The sequence below is a fragment of the Adiantum capillus-veneris genome, chromosome 24 (genome assembly GCF_014529385.1).
Source record: "Adiantum capillus-veneris isolate H3 chromosome 24, ASM1452938v2, whole genome shotgun sequence".
NCBI classification, from domain to species: domain Eukaryota; kingdom Viridiplantae; phylum Streptophyta; class Polypodiopsida; order Polypodiales; family Pteridaceae; genus Adiantum; species Adiantum capillus-veneris.
The window spans coordinates 120,129,447-120,150,978 of NC_140954.1; the positions used below are offsets into that span (position 1 = coordinate 120,129,447).

The following is a 21,532-nucleotide window of genomic DNA, read 5'->3' on the forward strand; positions in this document are numbered from 1 at the left end:
GTAGCAAACAATGACATTAATAGTCCAAGGCAACATAAAAAGGTGAAGACATAAATCAAAGAAGCAATATAAAACAATGACAAATTCTCACCATTATTGATCCCCATAGCGCTTATTGTGGACATATTGGAGAGCCCTAGATAACTTTGAGATCAGTTTCAGACATAGTGATTTCTAGCCGATTTGGCAGAACAAAAAGGGGCAAAGAGGCTTTCATTATCATCTTCTCAACTTTGGTTTGGCTCCTTCGCCTCCGTTCATCTGCTCGCGTTTTTTCCTAATTCACACACACACGCGCACCCACGCATACACACGCACACATACACACACACAGGCAACAACCAAGCAGAGCTTCGGCCCACCATAGCCAGGCATACCTGGAGCGACCAGAGAGGGTGGCGTGGCCCTCCTAACTTTTCTTTTTTTCTCCCTTTTTTTTTTCCGGTCCATCGCGGCATCGCCCGCCGCAGAGATCCTGTGCCATTGTCGATTGCCTTAGACGATCCATCATCATTTTCTGCAGATTTGGTGCCCCTTGCCATAGCCATCTCCTTGCGTTTTGGTCGAAGAGAGAGCTTCCTTCTATCTATCTTTTCGTCTTTATCTCGACCGGTGGTTTGCATTCCTGTGCATCGAATTGGCTTCTCTCTTCAGGTGAGTCCATTGATGAGCTCCTCTCATTAGATTGACTCATTAGCCTTAACCTTTCAATCCTTTAGGGTTCGGCCTTCAATCTTTTGGACTTCTGTATCGTTTTGTTGTTAGTCTCATCGCCAACCTCGTCTTTGTTTTACTTGCGATTTTACGTGTTGGGAAGCAGGCTTTGAAGGACTTCTATTGTTTGTGTGGACGATGAAGCTCTTACGTAGATCACGTAGACATGATGGGAAGTTAACGATCCAGCACTGCAATGATACTAAATATGATTCTATGCGCTTAGTCCCTTGTGTGAATGCTTTTCCTTCGAAATTTTCTATCCATTGAAGACCTGACCTCTTTCCCTCCCTAGGCATTGATTTAATTTTTTTTAGGAGTGTTTTGCCACTTTCATCCTTGCTGCATTTCTACATTTCTTAGCCTTTTGATGCTCCTTTCATGTGCTACTAGTGTAATGAGAAAGCTATAGTATCTGTACCAGCATTGGGGCCAATATTCAAACATCAGGACTACTCTTCAACACAGTGGTCTATGGCATAACTGTTCTCGCTAGAAGGAACCCTTTGTTCTCTGTGACAACGAACCAAGTTCCTTTTAGGTTGCCATTACCTTTTTCACCTTCAAGGAGCTAACATTGCTATACCTGAACACAATGTCTATGCCATGTATCACATCTTTCTGGGTGGTAGTATAGTTGCGTGCAGGCATTGACACTAGCAAACCCTTAATCACCATCACTACTTTTTTCTTTTTTTGACTGTAGGGGCTCTCTGACCGTTAAGGGCAAAGTTACCACAAGCAAGCACAGCCTAACTTGAAGCTGCCAGCAATTAAGTAATTATGGCTTTTTATGATGATGAAAGCTCGAATGACGAAGAAGATAGTCATGCCAATGTGAGGACGGAGCACTACTTTAACAGTGCTGGGCCATTGAAGGAACACTCAGATGGGCTACAGTGCACCTCAAGTGACCAGGCTGGAAGGGGAGCTACCAGTGAGGCAGGGCAGGAAGAAGAAGGAAGTTTTGGCAATGCATTTGAGAAGGATGGGAGTGACTACACAACACTTAACCCAAATCATTCAGGCAGGAGTGCTAATGACAGACTTAGACACTTTGAAAGTACAGCAGATGCTTTCAGAGGTTCAGATTCTGATTTTGAAGGGGAGGAGCAAATCTTTGTCTCCCCATCGAAAAGGAATGACGGTTATATAGACAATGAAAAGGATATTTTTTCAGAGAAAGAGAGTCTGGATAATGATGCAGCGGACGAAGACTTCAAGCTGGAATCTAATGGCGAGGAGGACTTTGTCATGTCGGAAGAAGAGGACGATGAGGTTGGAACTCACAATAGTAGGTACACAAGGTCTGTAAAAGTAAGAGGCAAAAGAACTGGCCAAGGGGTAAGGACCAATTTAAAACGAGATTCTGGATTCAGGCTCAAACCTGTGCAGCCATCAGTCGATGAAGATTTTTTTGAAGAAGAGGATGAGTTTGAAGAAGAAGATGGTAAGCAGCGAGGCTTTTGCTGGCAATTTTTATAGCGCTGCCTTCCTTGCCTTTCAATATGGTACCCGATTCCGCTCAAAAGGATTCTTTTCCTTATTAATGTATATGCTGTTGAATGCAGTGGATGATCCTGCAGATGAGGACTTCAATCCTAGGGATAGCTCTCCTGATTCAATCGCACATGGCTCTGTGAAGGTAAGGCCAGTCTTTTATTTTCATTGAAGGCTGTGACTAAGCTCAAAAGAGTCTTTTTGGAATAGTGATGGTTTTGAGTTGTTTCAGTTCCTTTGCAAAATGTCCTTTGTCATAAGGGAAGGGCTTCCTCCTTTTTTTGCAGGACGATGGTGATTATGAAGAGAGTGAAGGTGACTTAGGTGAAGATGAGGACGATGATAGCTTGCAGCTGTCAGAAGGTAGCGACAATGACTATATGTCTAAGAGTAAATCCAGTGGCAGGCAAAACAAGTCACGTAAAGGTAGTAAAGTTGTACATAGGGGTTCACGCTCAAAGAGGGCAAGGTTCCTTTCTGATATTGATGAAGACGAGGAAGAGGCGCCGACATTTTCGGGCAGAAATCTGATTGATGACAGTGAGGATGAAGATTTTCCAAGCTCAAGAAGAAAGCCCAGGGGAAGAGGAAGCAGGTTTTTGGTAGCACATTCAAAGAGGAAGGAGGAGGAGCTGCCATCAAGGGAGACGCGTACCTCAAGCAGGTCTGTCCCACGGAAGTCATATGCAGAAGCAGAAGAAAGCGATGATGAAGATGCTCAGAAAGCCAAGAAACAGGCCCTAGCCAAGGTATGACCATGTCCCTGCTGAAACATTGTATCTCTAGTTCAGATGCCTCTTCATTTGTAAGGTTTTGCATAAATCAGGCAAGTTTAGTTCAGACTTGTTTGTTTGAATTGAAATTGTGCCTATTATAAATCGTGTGTTTCTGTAGCACGGCTGCATGTGCCTTTGTCTTAGTATAGTTGTATTGCTTTTAAGGTTGAATTGTCAGTTGTGTGTGATGCACTTGTTTGCTTGAGGCACGAAAGGTCAATTTACTCTCACCTTGCTAGGGCTTTTGGTGTTATCTTTTGTTGAACTTTTAATGGCAACAAAACTTTAGAGCATCTCATAGAAGCAGTTCTCATTTTTTTGTTTTTTTCTTCTTTTTGGTTTTAATCTCCGTTTTATGAGGTGAGAGGGTGGTGTTTTTCCCTGATAGCTGTCTATCTGAACTTTATGGATGTGAAATCCACCAATTTATATTAGTCAAAGTACAATCGGATTGTTGTACTGGATAGATGGGATGAAAAATTCAAGGCTTTGATTATCTATGTTTCTATCTTGATATGCTTGGTGGTTAAGCTTCTCAAGAATATTGAATGGCTTTGTACGTACAATTTGTCATACAAACAAGGCCATCCGTTCATAATGATGCTTAGGCGTCCTAAAGGATATTCAACAAAAATGTCCAGGAGACCACTTAGAGGTGGGTAGCTGACCAATTCAGAAAGCTGGAGTGTTGCGCAAGTTGACCAACTCACCCGATTTACACAAAACGTTGCAAGAGTGTGCTGCCCTTTAACTGATTGACATTTCATGTAAGGTGCAGCGGAAGTGAATGTTGATAGTACTCAGGATGAGTGCTCCAAACTGTGCTCAAGGGTTCCTTTTACTTACGGAAGGGAGAGCCTTCCGTTCTTCTTAGAGAGAGAGTGCAAGTGCAATGATCACAAACAAAGTGAATGCTACTGTGAATGAAAGTGCTGAGAATGAGAGAGAGAGAGAAATGAAATGAAATGAAATGTTATATTAACGTCTTCAAAAGGCCAACATGACCTATGAGACCAAAAAGTTACAATAGGTGAATCTGATATCATGTTTGAGTATGGAAATTACAAAAGTTACAAAGGGCTAACACTAAAACTAAAACACTAAGGAGAAAGGAAATGAATATGAAGTTGATTGGAGATTGAGACGAGATACAGGGGGGTTTAGATGAAATCTCTCATCGGTCGCTGTCGGATCTCGTCAACCTCCTCCATGGTCAGTACTCTGGTTGGGCGTCTTGCATGTCGAGCTAGAGTGATCTGTATCTTCTGTTGCAGCCTTCGTCGGTGGTGGGAGACCCCCTGAGGTCTTGGGCGTCTTGATTTGCCTAGCTCAGTGGCTTGGTCAAGCAACGCACCTCTAGTATGGGTGGGCTCTGAGATCTGCTGTAATGACTGCTCCTCTGGCTCTCCCCTGGCTAGTGTAAAGAAATTTGTGATTCGTCTCTGAGATTGTCTTTCCCTTGATGTCCTCAGCAAGCTCTCCCTAAGTTTGCGCAGCTCTAGCAGGAACAATCCGATACATCTTTGATCCTTGTATCTCATGACTCTAGAAACAGGTCCGAAACCTTCTCTGAACAAGCAGTGGAAGCGGCCGCGTATCTCATAGTACGCCGGGCAATGACGTGTAGTGCAGCTCTGTCTCTGGCTCTAAGTTACATAGGTTGCATATCCTGGCCCTTGTGGGCACCCCTCGAAATTGGCTAGTCTCGATCTGGAGCTGATGTAAGGATGTGCATATCTGCCCGATAGCGCATCTTATCCCATGAGATAAGTGTGTATCCATGTATGCAGGCCTAGTCACAAAGCCGTCCTCCGTGAGTTGGAGTAGATGCTCTCTGTAGAAGGCCATCTTCGTGTCCAACTCCTGTGTCGGCTGTATCCATGTGCTCCTGGTATCTAGCTGAATCAGATCCTGACGTATGAGTCTGGTGATATCTGTCCGTGTGAGAGACAGGGAGGGTGCATCCAGGGAGTATTGAAATGGAGGCAATCTATCCATGTTGAAACCATGCGATTGAAACCATGTTGTCATCTGTCCATACCAACATGCTGTATCGCCTTGTAGAGCTAGTCATCGAGATGACTCCAGGGCAAGCCGAGTGTATCTGTCCCTGGGGAGATCCCATAGACCGTGCATAAAGGATACTGATCTAGTCAATGCCTCCACCGGGGGGGGGGTTGGGGGGGCTAGCTCGGCTCGGATAATCTCATGCGGCACGGAGGCCTTAGCCCGAATCATCTGAGCGATCATAGAGACCAGAGGCCTCTCCATACATCTCCATCCATCTGTGTTGCTAGATTTCCCATGGTGGTCTACTGAGGGTCCCCATACGTCCCAAAGCTGCATATGCTCTTGTCAGTCTAGTCTCTGATGCTCTCCTTAGTGAAAACATCGATCCATCGAAGACTACCCCCATATAGGTATATGCACCTGTGTACTCCACAGTCTCCTAGCCATATGTAAATGTGGGTGCTGACCTCCTGACCCACTGTGGTGTGGTGTTGAACACCATAACCTTGGTTTTCCCTAGGTTGACAGACAATCCACTATCCCAAGCAAATGTATGCAAAGCATCCAAATAATGCTGCATCCCCTTTGGAGAGTCAGAAATCAACGCAATAGCACATAGTAACAGCGGAATCCATTTCCCTGCTAGCTGAGCCCCCCCTGTCTCCCTGACGCTCTACATAGTCCGAAAACTCATCCACATACATTCCAAAAAGAGTCGGGATAGGGGGCATTTCTGCTTTACTCCAATAGTGGAGTGGACCATGTTAGACATTCCTTCAGTGGTGCGTACCCGTCCCATCCTTGTCCTGTATAGAGCCAGAATACCCCATATCAGCTCTGTAGGCACACCCATGTCCTGAAGTCTGCGTATAAGTCTGGCTCTCGGCACTGCGTCAAAAGCTTTGCGGAAATCCAAAGCTACAATATATCCTCTTGCCATGGTGTCTACCCTCCTCAATAATGGCTCTGAGTGTGAGGATCTGGTCAAGAGTGGAGAAACCTGCTTGCCCTGCTGCTCTTATGCCCTCTCACTCTGCCCATCTACTCAGCTCCTGCTCAAGAACGGATGCATACAGCCTAGCTAACGTGTGACCAACCATTATGGTGCGATAATTCCCGGGAATCATGGGATCTCTTGACTTGAAAATAGGCACAATTGTAGTAGACATACTCAAGTCTCAGGGAGGCCTTCATACATGGCTTGATTAAACATCATAGCAAGGAGGTCTGCAAGCATATCTCTAGCATGGATGAAGTGCTCTGCTACCAGACCATCATGATCATGTGCTCTCCTTGTCTTCATCCTGTCAATGGCTTTCCTTACCCTCTCGGCAGTAAAGAAAGAACATGTCTCCGGGCATGTCTCTAGTGGGTCCTGCAGAGGTGGTTGCCGAGGTGCTGTGTAGAGAGATGTGGCACATTCCCCCCCGTCTCAGTGGAGGTGACCGCTGGTGGTGGTGAATGCTCATGGAATAGCCTCCATGCTTTGCGCGAGTCTTGATTTATAAATAACTGATACAGATCCCGCTCTAGCTGAGATAGATAAGCCCTTTTCTTTCGTCGCACTAGGCGGCGAAAGATAATCCGTGACTGTCTATGTGCGGGAATACCCATGAGCACTTCCCTCTGTAATTTGATCCTCTTCTCTCTACACTCGTCATCATACCATGTGTTCTAGGGCAATCCGTCTCCCTCATGAAGGTATACCGAGTGTGTGTGGGGACCTCTTCTAATGGAGCTTTGCTGAAATGAAACGTCAAGGTGAAAGACAAGATAGCATGATCAACTGCTTCTCCAACTAGCCTAGTGCCCACCATGAAATTATGAAAGAATGGAATGAGACTTGGCTGGGCCATAACATAATCCAGTGTGTTGGCACCATGTCGTTGTGGAAAGCAAGTAAAACCTCCAGTTGTCGAAAATCTTTGTAGGCCATTCAAAATGGCCAATCTATGTGCGGTTCCCATATCTATCAAGTATCTACCATACTTAGTGTATTCCTGATCTTGTGATAGTCTGGATAGACCCATCTCTGTAACGTCCAGCTCCCTAAGCATCTCCTTGGAAGTATCATAAAATATTGTCTGGTGGTGGGCAGTCCTAGTATTGAAATCCCCTAGTATGATAATGTCACCATCCTTGGAAAATTCCTATATGTCATTATCCAAAATAGCGAAGGGGGATTGTCCTCTAGGTGATGCATATACTGACGTACTAGGAGGAAAGTAATAGATAGCAATGTAGAGGTATCTGCTCGTCTCTGCCCTAAGCCTCACCCACATGTACCTAGCATGTTCATCCTTGCGCACTATACATATCAATGGCTGCAACTCCTCCCTGAATAGAACTACCACTCCCCCTGAGCCCCGTCCTCGATGCTCCGATCTGGTCTCCTGTCTATAGGCTGTCTCCCATCTATATCCGCTCACCTATGGCATGGATTGCCCATGGGCTTGATGCGTCTCAGAGTAGAAAATGATCTCTCTCCCTGTATAGCTATCCTCAAAGGCCCCTACATCAAGACGGAGTGACCCATTACAATTCCAAGTTGCCATCTTTAGTGTGGTCCCATAGGTCTCGCACCGTCATGCGGGATGTAGCTCCAATATCACCACCTTTTCATCCCTGTAAAAAGCAATCTTCCCCTTTTTCCTTGCTGCTCTAATTTCCGGCATTACTTCTATGAGCAATCTGCGAGAGGGTGAGGTCATCTCCAAGAAAGATGCTAGTCTTCTTTAGAGTCGGTCTCTTCTTCAAGAAGTCCTTCTTCGCTTCCATGGAGGGGAAAAGGAGAATGAGTGCCCTTTCCTTCGAGGTTTCTCCATTACTCCCACTTTTCTTAGTGCCCACCCTCCAAGCCCTCGTATGTGTCTGCTCGCTGACCCCCACCAGAGTCATGAGTTCTTTCACCTCTTCATCCACATTATCTTGGTCTTTGAGGTCACATATCCTAACGTGTGGTGAGAGACTCGAAGGCCATAGATTGTACAAATCTGGTACAATGGTCTAGATGCTGTGGATTTGATGATGACAATGTCGACGACGACGATGGAGACTATGACGATGACGACGATGGTGTCGTCGCAGTCCGGGATTTGCGATGATGGCGATGAAGGTGTCGTTGTCAAGATAGGGATCTGCGATGACGATGACGAAGGTGTCATCGTCAAGATAGGGACTACGATGACGATGACAATGTCGACAACGGCGATGGTGTCGATGACGACGGCGTCAAGGCTGAAAACTGGAAACGCTAGATTCTTTGCTGGGGATCTGCTACTGTGGCGATACTGCGGCTTGAATTTGCAATTGCTTTGCCGGGCTTGGGCTGAAATTTGAAAACGCTAGGCTGATCTGGTACTAGATGCATAGTTACCCGGAATGCAGAACGGGAACGGCGATGGGCCTGCCTGTTAGGTGTAGCGGAATGAATGTTGTATTTTCTCAAGATTAGTGATCTTTATTGCTCAAGGTTCCTTTTAGTTCTTAGGGAAAGAGAGAGCTTTCCGTCTTGTAGAGTGTTGTGGTCACGAACAAAGTGAGTGGATGTTGTGCGTGCAAATGAATGAGACTGAGAGAAGGAGAGAGAAGAGATACGACACCCAAGAGGTTGTAAAACCCTCCTCCGAAGGCCCCACTCTCGTCGGCGAGAGTGGTCTATTCTTTGATTGCACAAAGGTGTACAATGCGTATGCAATGGACTATGCAACTTGGTCTATGCCGATGACGACGATGGTGACGACGACGATGGCTGAAATCTGAGATCTTCTAATCGCTGAATTTCGGGACTGTTTCGGTGGCTGAAAATGACTGTTTTGGCTGCGTTTTCTTGGCTGAAAAATGAGGTTTCTTAGGGCTGAAAACTGATGGTCTTTACGGGCTGAATCTGCTACACTTTAGGTGAATATTGCCGGTCTTAATTTGCTGCTGAAATCCAAAAACGCCAGGGGCTGAAATCGGTCCTTATGTCGCCGGGGTTCTGCAAATGCAAAAACGCTAGGCTGATCTGCTGTGTCGTGATGACGTCGGGGCTGATCTGTTGTGCACAAATCGCCAAGGCTGATCCGATGCAAAAACGCTAGGTCTTCTGTGGAGAAAACGCCAGAGTAGTCGCAGGGGTTGGTCTTGCTGAGAAGTTGCCTGTTGAGCAAGGTGCTCCTGCTGCCTCTTCTGCCAGAAAGTGTGAACTTTGGTTTGCTTATATATTAACTTAGCAAAATTGCCCTACCTACTTTTGTTGGAAAGTCACTTAAAAATAATAAGTGAAAATCCCAATAAATAGGAAAATAGGCTAAATGCACTGGAAAATTCCCCTAACTGATGCTAATGGATTCTGATGGGAATTTCGATGATCATGCTGTGTGCAACCAGAGGATATGCATCTATGCTAAGTCACTGGGCATGCACGGTCTACGAATAGACTCACAAAAGTGCCAGATCACTGCTAATCTAGACTTGACTGAACTGACTGAACCCTGCTGTGGTGTAGCTTGTCCACGGACACATAGGGTTGGGATGTGTCACGTGACACTGCCTGTGGAACGGGGGAACGGGAACGGGTTTGAAACGGGAATGGCGCACAACGGGAGGTTTAAAAAACACCCAAATAGTGGTATTTTTAGCGTTATGTGTTTGAATATAAGTAGTACTAGAGTCCTTTGACTCTAATACCCACAAAAAACACGATTCAAAGACCATTCAACCTTATTATGACTTGATTCGGATGTGCAGGGCTGCGGCCATGGATGATGGTACATACACAAGATTGAGCAAACACAATGCCCATACACAATAACACATGTAATTACAGATTAGAGCTCTCAAATAATTGCAAGAGTAGAGGTCAGAGATAACACTTTTCGCTTAATTTTGGCTAACAAGGCTTGCCAAGCCGCTATAAAAAAAACCAACGGGGCCATATACCATAATGAGATTACGAGGGGGCCAAACCAGTGACCACAATATCAAAAGACTAAAGGTGACAAATTCCATAAGGATGCTACAAAGAGGGCAAGTAGCCATACAAAAAGATAAGGATAATGGAAGTCCTAAAGTCGGAACTCTCAAGTCTCAAGACTAAAGACTCAAGAGCCACTAGCCTGAGAGGCCTCCCAATTCGTAGTAGCCGGCTGTACATCATGGACATCCTCCCATTCCTCATCATCGAGCTCTAGGCCCGCCGGTCTCAGCCATGGATCAAGTACATGGTGTGGGTGGCTCTGCATCTCCACCTGCGTGAGGAGCCTCTTGCTCCATCTTCCACTGTGTAAAAGGATCTCTCTGTTTGCCTGTACTCTTGCAAAGCATTTTCAAATTTGCGCTGACAAAGACAAGATCATTTGCCTTCTCCACTCCAAGCCGATTCCTCTTCTTGGAAGCAATGTGGCTAAAGATACTCCACAATTGCTCCAAGCATGAGGTACTAACTGACTAGGTGAGAATACGGATCGCCGAGCTTTGAAGCTCAGGGCCATCATAGCCATAGTCCTCCCACCATAGCACTGAACCTATCTTTCTGCGGTCAATCTGAGCATCTGGACTGCCAAATGACCCCCGTATCTCTCTGTACCGTCTTAACTGATCTTTGACAATGCAACGCCTATCTGATCTCTGTAAATTGGTTCATGACTTCTCTATCTGTCTCTTGCCTGCACCTTGGAACTCTGGATCCACCATGTACGCTGCCCCGTGTAAAGGAGAGGCATATGAATTCCACCTCGAGGTGCAAAGCGCATGGATCTCCTCATATCGCTGTGCTTTCAGCTCAAGCTGTGCAAGTTGCTCGATCATGCGGTCCATTGCCTCATGAACCCTTGCCAATGCAAGGGTTCATGCCATCCAGAACTCGAAGCAAATGAACCACTGGTTTTACATGTGCGTCTAGACTCTTGAGCTCCTTCCAGAACTCAAGATCCTCTGCCTTATTCTTGCACAATATCCCTGCAACTGTCTTTGCATAGGGGGAGGTGGTGAACTCATCACTGATGAAGACCTGTCGGACCGCATTTTAACATTCAGACAGCCTGCGCACAAGAAGAAGTTGAATGCGAAGCGGGTATCCGAATACTTAAGAAGCAGTTTGCTGCCCGACCTCTTGAGGTACTCACTTCGAAACAAGTTGTGATTGTTGATGAAAGTAACAATCTTCATTGCATAGGCAATGGCTAGAGCGATCCAATCTAGCTTGCCGATGTCTTTAGAAGGTTGTTCAAGCAGTGTGCCATGCAAAAGCACACTGTCACATGCGGATAGTGGCCCTCTACAATAGTTGCTGTTGCCCTGTTTGATGCCTCCCCATCTGTGACAAAGGCCACCACGTGTTGCACAATGTCACGTGACACATCCAACCCTATGTGTCCGTGGACAAGCTACAGCATGACCAACGTTTTTGCTCCACAGCAAATGGGCTAGCGTTTTTGGATCAAGAACCCAGATCAGCCAGCGTTTTTGCATCAGCATCAGCTTGGCGATAGAACCACAGCAGATCAGCCCTAGCGTTAGCAGATTCCCGAGGCAGGATGACACTCAGCCCTAGCGTTTTTGTATCTACTTGAGACCATCAACGTTTTTGCAGATCTTCGCGACAAGACCATCAAGAACACTAGCGCTTTCAATTTTCAGCAGTTAGTACCCAGAGTAGAAGTCCCAAACCTTGCAGATCTCACCTTCCTGCAGCAGATCCTCACCGCACGGTCAGATCCATCAAAGTTTGCAGTTTCAGCCCGGAAACCGCAGATTTCAGTATCTGCGTTTTCAGCGCGTCGTCGTCATACCGTCGCCATCGACATCGTCACCGACATAGAGTCAGAATTCAACAGATAAAGATTTGCAGATTTTAGCCATTAGCATTTCCAAATTTCAGCCCGTCTCGTCGTCGTCCTCATCGTCGCCGACATCTTCGGCAAGTCCAAGCATTGTAGAGATTTGTGCAATCAATAGTAGACCGCTCTCGCCATAGAGAGTGGGGCCTTTGGAGGAGGGTTTTGACAACATTCTGGTGTCGTATTCTTCTCTCTCTATCTCTTAGTCTCAACACCTTCATTCACAGTGTTCACCGCTTTGTTTGTGTCCATTGCACTCTCACACTAAAGGAACGGAAGGCTCTCCCTTCCGTAAGTAAAAGGAACCTTGAGCACAGTTCGGAGCACTCATCTTGAGCAAAGTTCAACATTCACTTCCGTTGCACCTTACATTGGTAGCAAAGCTTTGGCAGTGTTCTGTATCACTCAAGGAAAGAACCACAAGAACTTTTTTGCTTGTTGTGGTCGCACGTAACCCATGTCCTCTTGGGCGTGTCGATTTCTATTCGTGCTCTTGAAGAGTGACAGGAAACCCAAGAAAGAAGGGCTTGTCAAGCCTCCCCTTGTGCCTCTTTTCACTCATTGAGAGCGGACCGTGCACTTAGCAGCCGGCCAATCGACGGGAGGTGGGAAAAAACAATCTTGGTGTGAGCGCAAGGCCGCCAAGGGGTGTGCCCGCGGAAAAGAGCAAAAGTCGGGTGAAGAGAAGATCCTTCTCTAGCACAGATTGCAAGCGAAAGAAGAACCTCAAGAACCTCAAGACCTTCAAGAACCCCAAGAACCAAGACCCCCAAGAACCCAAGTTCCTCGTGAAGTTAAGAACCCAAGGCCGCAAGAACCCACTAGAACCCCCGACTTCAGTGGATGGTCATTACTCGAAGTGGAATGGATACCTCGTTTGGAGGTGATGAGCATGAGAGAGGCGAAGAAGAATTTTCCCCACGAGGAGGTTTTTCCGACCCTCCCTCTTCCCCATCTACGCCAAGGATTGCACTAACTCTTATGGAAGAGTTGAAGCAGTTGTTTATGGAAAGAAAGTTAGAACGCGAAGCAAGGAAGTTAGGATGCGAAGAAAGAAAGGCAGCTATTGAGCGTGAGCGTGAGCAAGCGCACTTGGCGGCCGAAGAAAGAAGGGCAGCCATAGATCGTGAATACGAAGAAAGAATGGCAGCCATAGAGCGTGAGCACGAGCGCGAGAACACAGAAAGAGAAGCAAAATTTGATCGCGAGAACAAAGAAAGACAAGCAGCATTTGATCGCGAGAATAAAGCAAGACAAGCAATGAACGACGGACACATGAAAGAGATGTTGGGACTCTTTTCTCAAGTTCAGGCACAGATGCAAGAGATTCGGGTAAAGGAGACTCTCTCGGTCTCTTCTTCTCCAATGCATGACACACATGATTTGCATGAGGATCAAGATGTGATTTCTCACAAGCATGATGGTTTGCATGATCAAGATGTGATTTCTCACAAGCATGATGGTTTGAATGAAGATGATGTGATTGTTCACAAGGATGATATGTTAGTTGATCCTTTCTCTAGTGAAGTTAACCTCATTTCAGATTCGATCAATCACGAAGAACCGATCTTGGCTCTCGAGTCGAGGTCCAAAAAACCCCCTCAGGAAGAACCGATCTTGGCTCTCGAGCCTAGGTCCAAGGAACCCTCATAGGAAGTATTATGTGTTAGCATGATTAGTCAGCACGCATTGATCGAGTATTTTATTCGTGATCGTTTCCTGTATTTTAGTCACCGTCCTTATGTGATCCCTTTCCATCGGCATGACATATTGTATGCTGAGCACGTTTCACTCATGAATGAGCACGGATGTATGTGGATTTCTTATGAAAAGCTGAAAAGTATGCATTCAAGGAATTCACATTCCATGTCTCTTCCGTGGCATGACACAGTTTTCGAAAGAGCACAAGAAAGATTGAGCATCAAGCATCGGCATTTCCATTGTGATTTGCAATAGTTGATTGATTTAGATTAGAAAGTCAAGATTCGATCTCATTGTTTGTGTGTGTTTGATGAACGGTTTGGCACTCCGTCTCTATGTTCATCTACATTGCATGCACATGCTCTACAGAAGAATAGTATTTTTCCAGGCACTTTACATGGAATGAGTATGTTCATGTTTTTGTGTTGGAAGTGGTTCAGGAATTTTCTGCCTCGGAGATTCTTGAAGAAGGTAGATTGTAATAGAAAAAGCACATAGCGTACTCAATGATCAACGACCATCAGAAAACCTCTTCTCCATAGGGAAACTCAAATTCCTTCTCAACCTCTACACCGCTACGGTCCACTCAACCTCTACACCGCTACGGTCCACTCAAGCTCTCTCTTGCTCTCAAAGCTTCAAGCTCTCTCCCTTGGTCAACTTCTCAAGAAGTGAAGCCTCTCTCAAGCTCTCTATCGCGATTCTCAAGCTTTGAAGGAGTCAAGAATCAAGCGGCATTGGGCAAGCCTCTCTCAACTTTCAACTTTCAAGCCCTCTCTCTCAACTTTCAAGCTCTCTCTCTCTCAAAGTTCAAACCCTCAAGCCGATTTAGGGTCAAGCTCTCTCTCTCTTTCTCGGATGATCTATCATCCATGGCCTCTTCTTCTCATACAATGCCCTCCGTTCATGCGGGCAACACTCAAAAGGCGAAGTAATGGTCGTGGTGGGATGAAGTCACCTCGGAGGGCACTTTGTCGGCGGCGGGAGGTTCTCGTGCATGGTTGCAAGTTAATTCTCTTACATGCGGAAAGGGGGGCATAACAAAGTGAGGGCACACTTTCTTCGAGTGCCGGGACATGAGGTGAAATTTTGCACCAACGTAAGTGTCGAGAAGAAGAAGGAGCTTGAGGAAAAGGATCGGCAATTCAATCATAAATCCAAGCCCGCACGCAAAGGTATCGACCCGAAGACCATAATTTTCCCTTCTTCTTCTCTACCCGGTGTCAATGCCAATGGATCTTCGTCGGGTCTGATACGTCGCCAAAGGACCCTTGCCACCTCTTGGGACCCAAAGAAGAAGGAAGAGGTGGATGCCGTCGTGATCCGATTCTTCTATCACGAACATATCCCATTTATTGTGGCGAGGTATGTTTTATTAATCTTCTCTCTCATTTTTTCCGTTATCGTCGTTTTCACCTTTTTGATACTAACCTCTTCTATGTGTGATCTAAATAAATCGGAGTATTGAAAAGCTATGGTGCAACGGATACGAGAGTATGGCACCGGCTATGTGCCGCTATCTTCAGAGGCTCTCCGAACCACTTTGTTTGATCGAGAGAAGGCGATCGTGGACCAAGCAACACTCAATATTCAACAGCTTTGGGCAAAACATGGCGTTTCCTTCATTGCCGACGGGTGGAGCGATACAAGGAAGAGATCTATCCATGGCCTCGTCGCATACTCGAGTGGAGAGATGTACTATGTGTGTAAGGTGCAGCGGAAGTGAATGTTGAACTTTGCTCAAGGTGAGTGCTCCGAACTGTGCTTAAGGTTCCTTTTACTTACGAAAGGGAGAGCCTTCCGTTCCTTTAGTGAGAGAGTGCAATGGACACAAACAAAGTGGTGAACACTGTGAATGAAGGTGCTAAGACTGAGAGATAGAGAGAGAAGAATACGACACCAGAATGTTGTCAAAACCCTCCTCCGAAGGCCCCACTCTCTATGGCGAGAGTGGTCTACTATTGATTGCACAAATCTCTACAATGCTTGGACTTGCCGACGATGTCGACGACGACGAGACAGGCTGAAATCTGGAAATGCTAATAGCTGAAATCTACAAATCTTTATCTATTAAATTCTAACTCTTATGTCGGTGACGATGTCAATGGCGATGGTACGACGACGACGCGCTGAAAACGCAGATGCTGAAATCTGCGGTTTCCGGGCTGTAACTGCAAACTTTGATGGATCTTATCGTGCGGCGAGGATCTGCTACAGGATGGTGAGATCTGCGAGGTTCGGGACTTCTACTATGGGTACTGACTGCTGAAAACTGAAAACGCTAGTGTTCTTGATAGTCTTGTCGTGAAGATCTGCAAAAACGCTAGGGCTGAATGTCATCCTGCGGTGGGAATCTGCTAACGCTAGGGCTGATCTGCTGTGGTTCTATCGCTAGGTTGATGCTGATGCAAAAACGCTGGCTGATCTAGGTTCTTGATCCAAAAACGCTAGCCCATCTGCTGTGGAGCAAAAACGCTAGGGATCTTGGGGTCTTGCTGAGAAGTTGCTTGTGAACACACTGGTTTCTGCTGCCTCTTCTGCCAGAAAGTGCTAGCGCTAGGTTTCTATTTATACAAACTTAGCAAAATTGCCCTACCTACTTTCCAACAAAAGTCACTTAAAAATAATAAGTGAAAGATGTCAAAAATAGGGAAAATAGGTCTATGCACTGTAAAAATGCTATTGATGGGTTCTGCCGGAAATCTGATGATCATGTTGTGTGCAACCAAAGGATATGCATCTATTTTAAGTGTCTCGACATGCATGGTCTGCAAACAGACTCACAAAAGTGCTAGATCACCTTCTATTCTAGACTGACTTGATTGAACTGAACCCTGGTCATATTGTAGCTTGTCCACGAACACATAGATTTGGATGTGTCACGTCACATCCCCTCCTTTTCAAAGTGAGGTACTGGTACCGAGTTGTATGGCGTCGAGGAAGATCACCAACAACATCCGGAATTCTGGAAAGGACTCTTTGCCGGTCCTCTCTGATGTGTGGGTCATGCGATACTTGAACTTCATAAAGGTCTGCAATGCCTTCTTCTTTGCGCCGCGCCGAAAGCGACACAAAGTCATCTTCAATGCTTCCACTTCGTCTATAGTCATGCGTCTACCAAACTTTTGGTTGCGGTATATGTTTCTCCATGAGCAGGTCAAGTAGCATTTACACGTTGCTGGAATAAATTTGAACTATCATGTTCATAAGAGTATAACTCGCCAACCGCTTTAAAATGATAAGAATTACCTTAACCCCATATAGAGAACATCATTGAGATCTAAAGTGGGTTTGCCCTTAAGTGGGCCGAGTTTGAACTTATGTTCACAGAATGGTATGGCTAGAATTTCAATTGCCTAAGATTTTGCAAGTCGTCATTGATGCTTGCAAGGTGAATCATTTTTTATGATTTTGTTAGGGAGAGACGCTAATGCGCGTCGGAAAAATACTGTTGGTGGTAGTAACTTGCAAGAGGAAACGATTCGAAAGATGTGCCGCCGTACACAAGGAATCTTCGAATCGGAACTGTCTGCCTCCGTTGAGCGATGGCTCGGAAAAAGAACCTTCTTTAATGTGATGGTAGACTCTGTTTGTGAAAGAAAGACATCGAGATTAATGCTCTATGCTTTGGGCATTCCCTATGTGGAAGGACACAAGAGGTGTAATATCCTAAGGACTAACAGCGTAGGATTATGCGCAAGGACAAATACCTAGATTGATTTCTAGGAGGAGAACTCTTCTCAGGAATAAGAATGCAAAATTGACTTAACAGATTTTCGGATAAGGAAACTTCCGATCTGTGAATGACGAGTTCTTACATGGCTCGTAAGTTTGATGATTGGTGAAGGATACCCTCGAGGTACTAGAGGAAGGACATAAACCGGTAAGGTAAGTATTGAATTATTGAATTATTGAATTTTTGTTTAATTTATTTTTTAAGTTCTCTTTTGAGAAAGGGCTAGCTCAATTCACCATTGAGCAAGATTTAGAATCTTTTTGGTTTCTCCCCGGCAGTTCAGTTGGATCTCTACAGTTGAGGACAACTGTTTATAACTGAGAGGGATGTTGCTAAATTGACTTTATCTGACAGAAAAATAATTCTAAATGAATTATTGAATTTATAAGTGAGAGGGTTTTCTCGCTTGGAACACCAAGAAAAATAATTCTAAATGAATTATTGGAATTTTAAGTGAGGGTTTCTCATTGGAGACATCCGAGTACAGAGTATTCCTAATTTCCTAGTGCGTCATTTAAAGTAGTGACGGGAGCACTGTGAAAGGGAATATCTGTAAGGCCACCAGGAATGGGTACTTGTGATGCGTCACATCGGATGGGTAATAGGGATCATCGAGAAGAAGTATCCGCCCATCCGGGAACGGACATATCTGATGCGTCATAGGATGGGTGACACAGAGCATCGTGAAGGAGACTGTACCGTAAGTTCGGTAGGAAAGGACTAGGTGATGGGTATTCTTGATGCGTCACAAGGTGGGTGACGGGTGCATCGAAAAGGGAATATCCATAGTTAGGAGGAAATTCCGAATTGTGTTAGCATTGTGCACAAGGAAAAGCAAGCACTTGAATGAAGATGGGTTCAGAGGAAACTTGGAAGTAAAACGGATGCTTTTTGAGAAAGCGGGTTGCTTTTTGGGAAAGCAGATGCTTTCCCGCGAGGAAGTCTATGTGTGCATTGCAATTGTACATGTGATTGCATCCAGGGACGCTTGGGAAATGTTGTGAAAGCATTGTTTTGAACCTATAAGGTTTTATTGTGGTTTTGGACAGTTTCAGACCATTTTTGAAGGTGACCAGCCGCCCACTTAATAAGTGGGTAGCCTATGATTAAATAAAGCAGTAAAACCCAGCCAACGATTTTTCTTCTTTTTTGGCCCCCCCCCCTGAACGCGATCTCTATGTGAGCAGCCTGCACTCATCTATTTGTGCCGTGGCTAGGAGCTATAAAAGCATCACATGCCCTCACTCAGAGGAAGAGATCAGTTTTTGAAAGAAGAAGATGTTGCTGCAGATTTCATCCACAAAGAAGACGTTGCCGGTGATGCCCATGGCGGCCCCTAGTGTACGAGATGTCGCCAAGACCCAGTGCGCGAGTTCCCTCGCAAAGAAGTGCATATGGAGCGTGTTTCCATCACGACAAGTTGCTGTTTTTCTCTGTTTTCAGCCCATAAATGTCGTAGACGGGGCTGATTTATGAGAAGGAACCCGAGAACAAACCTCTTTTGTGTGTAGGATTGGAAGAGAGGATTTTCTACGTAGAGATCTCTTTCGGGGAATTGCTTTTTGAGAACCAAGTTGAGTTTCGAGCGTCGAGACTTTGAAGGTGACGATTTTCATGTTATGATCTCTAAGTATTTGTTTCCAGGTGTACTTCCTCTAGGTGAGGGAGTAGGAGCAGAGGAAGGCATGAGCCTCTGCAAGAGAAAGCGCTATGAGGAACTAGAGCCAGATCATCCCAAGGGTTTCGTACCCGAGTTTGGGAAGTAGTCTCTTAAGCTGTGATCCGGAAGTTGAGATTTCCAAGTGCGGACTTCACGTCCGGGAAAGCAGAGTTGTTCTGCGGGAAAAGGACTTCGGAACAGAGTCGGAAAAGAGTTGCAGGGATGCCATGCTCTCAGTCTGGAAGGTGAGATCTAGAGGCGAGAACCTTGATTCTCGAGGATTTGGAATAAGGAGCGGAAGTTCCTTGGAATAGGGTTTTGTCCTAGGAATAGGAAGCCGAGGCTTTCAGGAACCATATAAAGTACCTTGGGCACCAGGGGGATTCACCATGGAAAACTTACCACACCACGTAAGTGCAAGGGAGGGGGGTTTTTTTATAAGTTACATATGCGTATAAGTTAGGGGTAGGCCCCCAATAATTTATCTCCCAAGCTTAAAAATAAGGAAGGGGGTATCATTTTTTTTTTTGGGGGGGGGGGGGGAGAGTGACAAAAGGAAAAAATGAGAGACAGTTTTTGTGTTTCAAAATCATGGCTTCCCAAAAGAGTCTTCCCTTGAACTTTTAAGTCAATAGCTACAAAGATCCATGCAAGAACTAACATTGCTTTGTATCAAGTGCTTATATTGAGAGGAAGTATGAGGACACGCGTGGATACCTCTTTAGGCAGAGCATTGGAAAGAACCCCGGTGGGATGGAGGAGAAAGTCTTGTTACTAGCAAGAGTGGATGGCTTAATGCTTAAGGATAAGATTGAACGGGCGCGGTCGAGGACTTGCCCGTTGTGCGGAATGGAAGAAGGTTCAAGGTCACTTACGCACTTGTTGGTACAGTGCCCTGAACTGGACAATCTCAGAAGCTCAATACGACCCTGTTTGGAACATGCTAGACGGCTGTTAAACAATCCTAGCGGTGAAGATATCGAAGTTTTACTCCTGGGAGGGGAGATTAGAGGAAAGCGATTGCCAGGTTGGGTTGTCCCTCGTGGGGCCCATAATGGTCGTCGTGGACCGTAGCTGAGGAGTGCCTATGCGGATAATGTTGTAGCATTTCTCTGTGGGGCCGTACCGCGATACTACGATGCTCTGGCCTGTTAGGGTGTTTGAAGCTCGTAGGGCTTGTAGTTATTGCGTACGTTGTGGTCTCGCCTAACATGGTCGTGGGGCTTTCTGAGCGGGCCTTGGTGACCATGGTTGGCCGGATCCGGATGCCTCCTTTGAGCCGACGCCCACTTTGGGTATGGCAGTCCTATCGGACATCCGCTGGACGGGGACCTTTTTCTACCAGGCGAAAATCCTGGAGTACCTCGGCAAGATTCAGCACGGTCTGTGAGTTACAAGGGTTTGTCCCTCTCTCTCAGCCTTGGTCCTTAAGTGCATCACTGAACTCGTTTGGTGATTTCCGGACGTTACACTTGGGTGGCGTGACTAACAAGGGAACATGGACTGACAAGCATGGCATGAAAAGACTTTTTACTCCCCCGAGGGGGAAACTTGCTTCCATTCCCCGTTGACATGCCACGATACGACATGGAGGCGCTTTTCCCCTTGTCGGCAAGTCCGCAAGATAACTTGTCTCTGACTCGTTTGCGTGCACGCGAAGCAAAGGTAGTTTCTTGCTGGCTTGCCGGCTCTAGCCCAAAAAAGTAAAAAGTAAAAAGTAAAAAAGTTGGGGCTGCCCGCCCGCCCTCTCTCTCTCTCTCTCTCTCTCTCTCTCTCTCTCTCTCTCTCTCTACATTGGCTACCAACACACCATGGCCACATGAATGACACTGTGACCTGCGAATTTCCAGAAGCGGCCTCTCTGTCAGGTCCTCACCTACACACACCATGGGACCCAAACCAATACAGCAACAACCCCCCCGAAACCGGACATCATGGAAGGGAATACGCCACCATGCTCATTACGAGACATATGGGGACTCATCTCCTCGATGCATACCACCATCATGAAGCAGAGCGATGAAATCAAAGACCTAGCTCTAAAAAACCAAGAATTGGAATACAAGCTCCAAATGCAAGACCTACGAGTCCGTCACCAAGAGGAGAAGATGCAGGAGCTCTAGGGTGCTCTTGATAAGCACACAGCTACAATGCAAGACACGCTAGCCACACATGTTGAAAAGATTGCGCAAATGAATGTATCTGAAAATGTGGGCTCTTGGAAAGATGCATTGACAAACACACCAATGCCTCAGACTTCCTCAATGAACAGAGACATGTATGCTAATGAGGATGACAAAGAATACACCGAACAAGAGAAAAGAAAAATAAACATCGTGATACGGGGCATCCCCGAATCCGACAACGAGAAGGTCATTACCTTGAACACCGACATCACGGAAACGATCTCCGCTAACTTCGGAATGCATGATGTGGTGGTATATGGTGCACATCGAGTAGGCAAGAAGAAACCCGAAGCAAATCGGGCAATCGTATGCACACTTCTGGATGCCCGCAAGAGGGCTATTATCCTCGAAAACACCCGCATCTACTTAAAGGATAGCTCACTATACATCAGTGAAGATAGAACACCGAACCAACAAAAGACCATACG

General features: G+C 45.9%; 1 protein-coding gene across 1 annotated transcript in view; it reads left to right on the top strand.

Annotated features, from left to right (window-relative positions):
- The first annotated feature begins 514 nt into the window (after window positions 1-514).
- LOC147427037 (protein CHROMATIN REMODELING 5-like) overlaps window positions 515-21,532 on the top strand; it is a 78,616-nt gene continuing 57,598 nt past the window's right edge. The window contains exons 1-4 of the mRNA XM_086498823.1: window positions 515-654; window positions 1,421-2,164; window positions 2,286-2,359; window positions 2,502-2,963. Coding sequence (XP_086354949.1) covers window positions 1,498-2,164; window positions 2,286-2,359; window positions 2,502-2,963 — 1,203 coding nt within the window. The 5' untranslated portion in view covers window positions 515-654; window positions 1,421-1,497. The remainder of the gene's footprint in view (window positions 655-1,420; window positions 2,165-2,285; window positions 2,360-2,501; window positions 2,964-21,532) is intronic.